Consider the following 10,685-nt stretch of genomic DNA (forward strand, 5'->3'; position numbering starts at 1 on the left):
ATGCATCTTATATTGTGATAGGATTTTGTTGCTAAAAATGAATAATTATACACATTTGTGGGCGGTAACTTTGTATCCTACACTGTGTTTCTTGCTGTATTGTTAGATTGTAACATTCTGTATATCAATCAGTATTGTAATAATGCTATTGTTACTAAAAACTAACTATAATGTGTTCATTGTCCTTGAGTGAATCTGCTGTAAAGTTGAAAATGCTCTATAAAAGTGTGCTACGTTGATAAGAAAGCTATATGTGTGTACTGTAAGAATTCTATCAGGGGTTCTCAACAGATGGCCTGTGAGTGCATTTCATATGATCCAGGGCTTCACCCCCATGGTCCCTGTAAAACTGTATACTCTATATAGTATATGGCCTGCAGGATTATTTGTAAATTACAATCTGGCCCACAGTAGAAAAGTATTCAGACCCCTGTACTATATAAAGTCTGGTAATGCCATTTGTTACTATAGCATCGCTTAATATACGTTCAATTTCTTCGAGTGAGGCCTAGCTTACAGTGCAATTGCAATATGCTGAGCTTATATTATATTGTAAAATTGCACATGGATGACTACAAAAGATTGTATAGCTTAATTTAAAATTGTAATTAAGGTATAAAATAAAGATACTTACGTTTATTTAATGATAAATAATCCTTATTATATATATCCTAGTATATTCAAAAGCAAAACAGTAATCCAAACATATTCACAGGGAAACGTTAAACATGAATACAATCAACTGATAAATATTATAGATCCAAATGTTCTCACTGGTACAAACATCTAATATATCCACATGTAAAAGGTAACAGATAGGCAACCATATTCATAAATACATTAATAATCTGGCTGTAACTGTCTCACAGGTAAACTTTAGATACATTCCAACTTTATAATAAGTATAGTAGTAACAGTAGTACAAAGATATCTACAGGCAAAATAGTATACAGCAGAAGCAAACTAGTATTTAAAATGGCCTTATCTTCTTGGCTGCTTCACTGCTACTGAGTACAACAACCAAGGTCATTGTACAGTATGCAACACATGGAGAAGTATGCAAATTAAGTTCCCTTGGAATACCTAACAATAGAGGGTGCTACCTACTATAATAACCAACTTTTCTGAGTTACAGTAGTTAAGAAAAAAAACAGAATTAACAGAGCCATTTAAAATACAAAATTTTGATTCAACATACATAAAACTTTCCAGTCACAATTAAATATATATTATATAATAAATGAAATGGTATTTTTGGTACAAATTGTTTGGTAACATGTATTTACTGTATTAGTATAAATATCTGCTTTAATTGTTTGATATGTTCTGAAATAGCATATGCCTGTCTAATAGGCCCCATGTACTTAATACTTTAGCACACCACCCAAAAAAAACCTTCTTTTTCTCCACATAATGTTTTCCTAGTCCAGATATGCCACAGTAAACATTGTATTACAGTATTCTGTATATTGTAGTGTGGAAGTCCAGTGTATTTATAGGTTAAATTATGTTGTCTGGTAGATGTTTGTTTTTAGCATTTAAAAATGTTATATTTAATACTGTAGTAATAACCCAGTTCATATTATATAGTAGATTCCAATACCTCAGCTGTGTCAGTAACACTCTTGTATAGAAATAAGGAGTTAATGTTTTGATGTTATCAAGTCTGTGTTATTTAGTATTGTCCCTTTGAATAGTCACTATACTGTATATGCACTATATATGTGACATCTGGGATTATTACAGAATTCTACACACTGCAGGATAATCTTGGATACTACAGAATTCTGCAGAATCCATGAGAATCTTGGACACAACAGAATTCTGCAGAATCCATGAGAATCTTGGATACTACAGAATTCTGCAGACTCATGGGGAATCTTGGATACTACAGAATTATGCAGACTCCAGGAGAATCTTGGACACAACAGAATTCTGCAGAATCCATGAGAATCTTGGATACTACAGAATTCTGCAGACTCCAGGGGAATCTTGGATACTACAGAATTATGCAGACTCCAGGAGAATCCTGGACACAACAGAAGTCTGCAGACTTCAGGAGAATCTTGGACACAACAGAATTCTGCAGACTCATGGGGAATCTTGGATACTACAGAATTATGCAGACTCCAGGAGAATCTTGGACACAACAGAATTCTGCAGAATCCATGAGAATCTTGGATACTACAGAATTCTGCAGACTCCAGGGGAATCTTGGATACTACAGAATTATGCAGACTCCAGGAGAATCCTGGACACAACAGAAGTCTGCAGACTTCAGGAGAATCTTGGACACAACAGAATTCTGCAGACTCCAGGGAATTTTGGAGACTACAGAGTTCTGCAGACTCCAGAGGAATCTTGAAGTCTTCAGAATTCTACACACTGCAGGATAATCCTGGATACTAAATACTGGCATCCTTATAGCACTTCCCTATATATATATATACATTTATCTTAGTAGAACTAACAATATACTGGTATATTAAAGTGATAATATTTAAATGGTTTGTAGTTAATAAATCAATATTTGTCAAATTGTTGAGCTTTTGTAAAAGTGCAATGAAATGAATGGGTTGTGTAAAGTATGATTTAATACAATAATTTATTATGTTACAGTATAACTATAGTGTTAAAGTATCAAATGGTGAAATGTCGCTCAATAGAAGGCTTTTTATAGTATATTTACAATATATATTGCTTTCCTTCATAGGAATCATAATATTGCTTTTTCCAATAAATTGTATAATTCACGAATATCTAGCTTTATGAAGGAATTTATTTATTTTACATAAAATATTAATATTCTACATTTCCACATTGTAAAACATGAATTTGTATTAAGTGTTTTAGTACATGTTTTACAATTGTTTTATAGTTTTAGTATTGTAGAATCCTAACAATAATCGTATTATGTTTTGTAAGGACTACTGATTAGTGATTAAGGTGTAATTGTTGAGAATTTATAATTTTCTATTAAATAAATTATGTGCAATTATTGATAAAAATAGTAATGCAATAATAGTATATGTTGTAACAAAGATTTGACCCCATCTCTTGTAAATCACATGCCTGGTGTCATACCTTTATGCCACTATTCGTGGTGGACGTAATACAATTATAAGAATTCAATTTCAGATTTCCAAATATGGAAGATGTATTGCCTTATTAGTATTATATTGTAATGTAAGAAATTAGTTTTACAAAAATGTACAGTATTAATAAATGGTGAAAATGTGTGCTATAAAAAAGAATTGAAAACGCAATGGTGGAATTAAAATGAAAATTGTTATGTGTGCTATGAAGTAAGTATAAGTACAGCATTATATAAATATATAATTATTGCTTCTTGCTATATTATTGTCATTGTTTTATTAACAAAAAGTGTACTTAATTCTGTATGTAAATTCAAAATAGCATCATTCCTAAAATGTACTCCTTAAACTAATTAAATCAAACATGTAGTAATAAGTGAAAATTATGTCTCAGCATAGTTTTAAATATTCCTATATATTTCACATTTGTCAATATTCTATTAAAATTATACATGGAATATGTCAGTTGAGAGAGAATTGATTATCATATAGATTATTAATCGATGTATTTATATGTGTGAAAAGATACCATTTAGCTCACAAATCATTCTTTAGATTTGCTATCAAGTGTAGGCCTACCTTCAGTATGTATTTTGAAATACAGTCATCGCTCTTAAAGCCTGTTTCCACTATAAGACGAATTTACTTATGAGAAATCAAAAATTGTTATTACTTTTCACTACAATGTTTACTACAAAAGCGAATGGCTGTAATTTTTATTTCAATCGCATTTTGCTGAATTGAAGTTTTATTTAATTTCCTGAGCTTTCATTGGTTGCACAACTTGTTTCATGAATGTATTATGCTTGAATATGCATGCGCCAGATGCTTCCAATTTTCCTAAAATACGTTTTCCACTGGGTGAATTTGTTTGCGCAAACCAACATTTTGCAGAAAAAAACAATTGAGCTACCTTTTCACTATACAAAGGGCCAGTAGCTGCGATTTTCATTTCCATCGCGTTTCTGCTGATGGTTTTGATTTGTGGAAAACAGGTTTTATGGATAGTATAATTAAGATTAAAAGCGATAGGTATTTAGTATCAACATGCATTTCTGATAGCTTCTGCATTGACCCCAATTTAAGAACTTGCCATATAACTTTCGCAATGCAGGTGTGTAAACATGAAAAATCTGAATACTGTATATGGTTACAAATCTAGATTGTGATAGCTTCTTCTTACCCCAATTTGATAATCTTCACACTAATTCAGATCTGTATGTTGCTCTTTAAGTTTTAATGCTTTTTAGTGTGGTACCAGATCATTAAAAAAAAACTAGCGTTAAAATATTGCTAATCTGTATCATTTCCATAGTAAGTCTATATATAAACCCAAGGCTCTTGCATTATTACTTTTTGATAGTATTAAATATTTTACTTACAAACTTAATTCATGTCATCAAAACTAGACAGTACTGTTAATAATATGTTGAAAAAAGTATGGATATTGTGTTGTAATAAAGTGGATCATCGTATTATTCTCCCAAATTATTGTTTATGAATATTCTGTTTACTTAATTTAGTTTTTGTATAATTATATTGATTATATTTATTTCAACAATATTTTATTAGGTTGGTCCATAGAGCTGAAGGTAGACTTGCCCCAAGTATGTAGTTATTGTCTTTTTTTTGTTAGTTCACCAGTTGGCATTTCGATTTTTGTCTGAAAACTAAAAAAAAATGTGAGCTAAAGTATTATACGTATGAAACGCCATACGTGCCAAAATATTCATCTTTTTACTAATTTCGGTCTAGAACCTAGATAAGTCGAGTAGGCCTATAAACAACATGAAGACAAAACAAACTTCCAATGTGATGTTAAAAGTTTGGACTTTATTGAAGCAAATTTGATTTTTACTTTGAATTTAATTATTCCAAAATTCATAATTTCATACACAGAAAGTATTAATTACTGATAAATGGACATCATGACATTTGTGTAGTGGTTGAAGGTGAGGCTCACGTCAAACTCACAGATTAATATCTATCAACAAAATAAAATCAAAGTTCTCTTTAAAATTCACAGCAAACAATGTTCTTTTTAGCAAACTGTCATTACTATAATACTTAGTATAACTTTTTATATAAAGTAATTACAAAATTAATGATAAAATTAATTACAGTATGATGTTGTCATAAAAAAATAATATATTTCCAGACCTATAATGTAGTGCATAGATTGTGTTGAGTGATACTGTATACAGGGTATAAAGATTAATTGTTAAAGTCGCCACACATGAACACGGTATTATTTTCCAAATAAAGTTACCTAGGATCTAGGTCCTGTTCGGGCCAAGTTATTTATATGGGTAAGCTCAGACCTACCCAACACCGTTAAAGCCCTATTCCCTACAATTGTTGACGTTTTGTAAAAATAATGCATATATATTACTTTAAAAACATTAAACCAGGTCATTCCTTGTCTTAGATGTACATTTAGTAAATTATGATAAAAAGAGAGAAACAATGCTCTACCTCTCGTGGGTAGGTCTTCAGGCCTAGCTAGGCATAGTTTTGTGGACCTAACTGGTAAACAGCAGTAATGTACGATCACCATATGCTAGCTATAGGTCTAGCCTGACATTGTCTAGTTGCTGCATTAATTGTCTTTCTGTTTTTGCCAGAATCTGGGAAAAACCTGGGATTTCCGCTGAAAAGTTATGATTCTTCCAGATTGTTTTGACCTTCACGATCGATTAAAAGTGGGTGAATCACAGAAGAAAAACAAAAATATCAATCTACACACAATGCATGTTGGGAGTTATAGCAGGCTGCTTAAATGATTAGAATCGACTTATTTTTCACATTTTTAACCGTTTAAAGATGAAAACAGTTATCAAAATAGGACCATATAGTATTTATGCTTACCTTAAATGTAATTTTTGACCTTAAATTAGATCTAAAAATGTATGGAATGACAACTGTGTTCCTGGAACCACACACCAAGTAAATATAATCCTGCACAGACTCGTAACGGTCAATCAATGGACTCTTCAGTTTCAATTACAAAACAACTTTATACTCTTATAGTAATACTGATCACTACAGCTTAATATAAGCACACAAATTGAAATCAATTAAGTTAATTTTACTGAATCATTAAAAACAAAGCCTAGCTCTGAACACCTCTCCTCAATCCTGTTTACTTCTTTGAATTCCACCAATCACCTTCTTTCTCTGTCTGATCATGTGTGAATATAATCGAGGAAAAACTAAAAGAAATAATAGTTCCATTAAGTGTAAAAATAATAATCAAAGCAAAAACAATTTTCTGATATGCTTAGGAAACAATCTCAAAATTAATGTCAAATTAAAGTTTTAAAAAATCTATGCAGTAACTATTATGCATACAGTAACTACTGTATTCTGTATGTTGCAGAAAGTTTGTTAACATTACTGCACTAACTACAATAAGAATCAGAATTTAATATATTGACATAATACTATTTCAAAACCATGCCATCCATAAATGTGTGAAATGCTATTTAGGAAATTTGTCATTTGTTCAAAAAAGAATGTGTATGATCCAAAACAGAACCAATAGTAAATTTACAAAATCATAATAACTAAAATGCATTGCAATACTAAAAATAATATAATAACATATTTATGCATCCAATTAAAAAATAAACAACTTTACTTACCAGGTAAATACATCACCATTAAAAAGATGAGAGCATAGTAAAAATTAAACGATATGTTGAATTTATTCGGCAGCATTATTGAGTACAAACCATTCCTTTTTACAATTGGTAACGCAGCATATATTGTCAATAATTCACCCTGTCAAACACAATTTGAAATAAATTAATTACTGTCTTCTATTTCCTGTATAAAATTGTATACAAAAAACTAAATTTAATAGATTTATTTATATTTATAGCATTATTTTATGAGTCCATTCATCAAGAGCTGATCATTTGGAATTCACAGAATTTGGGATTCTCATAACATACATAGCAACATTTCTTTAACTATGTTATGCGAAATTGAATTTTGCAGTTTTAATAAAGTTATTCACTAATGTAAAAAAAAAACAAAAAAAAAATCATTTCACAAACGAAAACCATCGTCTGACATCGTTTGAAAAATAAAAAAATGTTTATAACATATAAATACAATATAATAATATAATAAACTTTTTCAATTAATTCAATGGTCCATATCAATATCATAAAAAAAAACTGACTCTCTCAATACCGGATTCTCAAAAGCTGGGAAACTCTCCCAACACCAAGTCTTGAGGTCCAAAAGGCCCCAAATTCTTTTTTATCATTAAAAACACATTCATAATCACACATATTAGCAATTCTAAAGCTCTGTCTACACTATCAAACTAGTTTGACAAAAAAAGTATGATGTGCCCAAATATGTTAGTGATATAATTAACATCATCATGTCCATATATGGGCACATTACATTTTTTTTGTCACATAAAGTGTGATGGTGTAGACAGAGCTTAAGGATTTCCAGTATATTTTACTTTCATATTCAGTAGTACAGTATATTTGAATAACCTGAGTTATTGATTGACATTGTTGATTGGTTATCACTGATTAAAATCAATAAATCCATGCATAGATGTATACAGTGGTAAACTTCCATTCAATGATTATTACTCACATTGAATTTTAGAGGTCATTGCGACCTTGATGATGTGTATTTACCTTTACTACCCAAATTGACTAACTGACACACTGAACTGTGGTCTCAATTATAAGCCCATCGGTAAACCACAACATTGTACAAGCCCAACTTTAACAGAGTAGATGGGCTTACATATATGTACAGTAGAATCTTTACTTTTGGATACCTCTATTTAGGAGATACTCCTATTAAGGGGACACCTTCCAGTGAAACAAGGGGAAATAATGTTACACTACACTATTTGTTTTGTTTTTATATTTATGTAGGAAAATTGCCAAGGATAACCATAAGCAAATTCATTCACTATCCTTAAAGGTGGCAATCCCATTCACAAGACAAACATATACACAAGATGCTCTACATAAACTTATTATCTTATTACAAGTCTTTGGGAGTGGTGTTTATAAATTGTCATTAGAAAAAATCCTGACAGGACTTGAACCCAGGACCCTTGGATTGAGTATCATAACCACCAAGCCAAAAGACCACTCCACTATACACTGAGGTCAACCCTTTTCCAAGAAATACTATTAAGGGGACACTCTGTTGGGTCACAAAGGAGGAGTTCTACTGTACTTAAAGCGATTTAAACAAATTTAACGAACAATACTTACACAAACGCCAATTGGGTATAGAATGATGAAAAAAGTATAGCGACACCACGTCAATAGGTAGGGTAGACGATTTAAAAGACCAAACGTGTAAAATGCATAACGAATCACCTCGGTGGTTGTCCAGGCAACTACAAACATGGTGACACTTGCTTCATCTTGAACCTATGAGGATGGCATAAAAAAAAAATCATGGAAAAGAAATGTTTTGTTTGTTTATTGTTTTTCCACACAAAATTGTTGTGATTAGTGATTTTTTTTTATGACGGTATTAGGAATTTATTTTGTTTTTTAAATAAATTTATTTAATCATGTATTTAAATATCCTATTCATACAACATTATAAACAATTTTAAAAAACACCACCTACCCACTGGAATTTTATTTTTTTTTTAAAGACCACCTATCTTACTGGAATTAGCTTATAATATGACTGACCTGGGAATTGGTAATCAAACACTGTTCAGCTAGTCATAAATCAAGAAACACTGATACTACATGGTATGAGTAGTAATGTAATATATATGACATTAATTTGCAAAATGACACTGCAAGTGTATAACATACCTGAGGTACACTGTGTGTCACTGGCCATAATAGCATCAATCTTGACATAACTTGAAAAGCTGTTAATACAATATTTGATGAAACAATACCAATCGCTGCATGGAAAACCTGAAAAAAAAAGATGTACAAAGGTGTTCAGTATAGTTACTGTTAGAGCGTGTCTGTGGGTATAATTCTTGGCTTTACTGCTACTATCTCCAGATCAGTAAAATATGCTAAACAACAAATACCATTCCTACATCTTTTAAATACTAAGCTAAAGACATTCGAATTGTGAGATTATGCATAGTGTGGTTTGTAAACATTTACCAGTGTGGTTTGTGAACATGTACCAGTGTGTGGTTTGTGAACATGTACCAGTGTGTGGTTTGTGAACATGTACCAGTGTGTGGTTTGTGAACATGTACCAGTGTGTGGTTTGTGAACATGTACCAGTGTGTGGTTTGTGAACATGTACCAGTGTGTGGTTTGTGAACATGTACCAGTGTGTGGTTTGTGAACATGTACCAGTGTGTGGTTTGTGAACATGTACCAGTGTGTGGTTTGTGAACATGTACCAGTGTGTGGTTTGTGAACATGTACCAGTGTGTGGTTTGTGAGCATGTACCAGTGTGTGGTTTGTGAATATTTACCAGTGTGTGGTTTGTGAACATGTACCAGTGTGTGGTTTGTGAGCATGTACCAGTGTGTGGTTTGTGAGCATGTACCAGTGTGTGGTTTGTGAGCATGTACCAGTGTGTGGTTTGTGAGCATACACCGGTGTGTGTGGTTTGTGAGCATGTACCGGTGTGTGTGGTTTGTGAACATGTACCGGTGTGTGTGGTTTGTGAACATGTACCAGTGTGTGGTTTGTGAGCATATACCAGTGTGTGGTTTGTGAACATATACCAGTGTGTGGTTTGTGAGCATACACCGGTGTGTGTGGTTTGTGAGCATGTACCGGTGTGTGTGGTTTGTGAACATGTACCGGTGTGTGTGGTTTGTGAACATGTACCAGTGTGTGGTTTGTGAGCATATACCAGTGTGTGGTCGTCTGTGAGCATATGCACATGTGTGGTTTGCAATGATAATTAATTGTCCTTGTGGTGCACTTTAATACTATACCTCAAGTAAAGCAGCAGTCTGAAACACCTTCAGTGGCAACTCAAAAGCATCATATGCACCAAGAAAACTTTTAGTAGACATATAATGCTTAATTCCAATAACACCAACACTTGCCCATCTGTGCAAAACAATATTCAAATGATTAGGGTTGCTTAATTTATTCAAAGCATTTTTAGTAATAGTATCTTAATTTTAAAATTTCAACTGTGCAAATAGGCCTAACTAGCTAGAGGGCCTGACTAGGCTAGCTAGGCCTAGCCTAGCTAGGCTCACTAGCTAGCCTCGCCGGGATAGCTAACCTTCCTTCCACCCTTCCCGCCACCCCCTCTCTCTTTAGACTAGCCTAGTTAGCTAGGCCTAGGCCTAGGCCTAGGCTAGCTTAAATTATTATTAATTATATGCCTAGCTCAGATCATCCCCTAGCTCTAATAATTATTTTAAAATACCCACCCTGCACAAAGAATCACATTGTACAACACAAGGTATGCTGTAGCAACTCCTGACAATCCTTTCTTGGTGCTGGAATTTTCAGAGGCCATATCTCGATTCTTCCGTCGTTGTAAAAAAGATCGAAATGGTTTCTCTTCTTAGCATATAGAAAAGTGAACGGGAAAAAAACAAAAACAATACCAATTTAGCGCCCTCTGGAGCCAAAAGGGCA

General features: G+C 32.6%; 2 protein-coding genes across 3 annotated transcripts in view; both read right to left on the reverse strand.

Annotated features, from left to right (window-relative positions):
- LOC144839837 (dolichyl-diphosphooligosaccharide--protein glycosyltransferase subunit STT3A) overlaps positions 1-739 on the reverse strand; it is a 32,887-nt gene extending 32,148 nt beyond the window's left edge. Inside the window, exon 1 of the mRNA XM_078695380.1 lies at positions 635-739. The gene's annotated coding sequence lies outside the window, so the exon portion shown is untranslated. The remainder of the gene's footprint in view (positions 1-634) is intronic.
- A 4,169-nt stretch (positions 740-4,908) lies between these two features.
- Positions 4,909-10,685, reverse strand: part of LOC144839873 (very-long-chain (3R)-3-hydroxyacyl-CoA dehydratase 2-like) — a 42,705-nt gene continuing 36,928 nt past the window's right edge. Inside the window, exons 1-6 of one of the 2 annotated variants that reach the window (XM_078695440.1) lie at positions 10,475-10,609; positions 10,025-10,142; positions 8,921-9,028; positions 8,357-8,518; positions 6,740-6,878; positions 4,909-6,307 (exon numbers count right to left, since the gene is read on the reverse strand). In XM_078695440.1, coding sequence (XP_078551566.1) covers positions 6,228-6,307; positions 6,740-6,878; positions 8,357-8,518; positions 8,921-9,028; positions 10,025-10,142; positions 10,475-10,563 — 696 coding nt within the window. In that variant the 5' untranslated portion in view covers positions 10,564-10,609 and the 3' untranslated portion in view covers positions 4,909-6,227. Of the gene's footprint in view, positions 6,308-6,739; positions 6,879-8,356; positions 8,519-8,920; positions 9,029-10,024; positions 10,143-10,474; positions 10,610-10,685 lie in introns of those variants that run through there. The other variant, XM_078695441.1, reaches the window with a different exon arrangement.

The sequence above is a fragment of the Antedon bifida genome, chromosome 4 (genome assembly GCF_963402885.1).
Source record: "Antedon bifida chromosome 4, ecAntBifi1.1, whole genome shotgun sequence".
NCBI lineage: Eukaryota > Metazoa > Echinodermata > Crinoidea > Comatulida > Antedonidae > Antedon > Antedon bifida.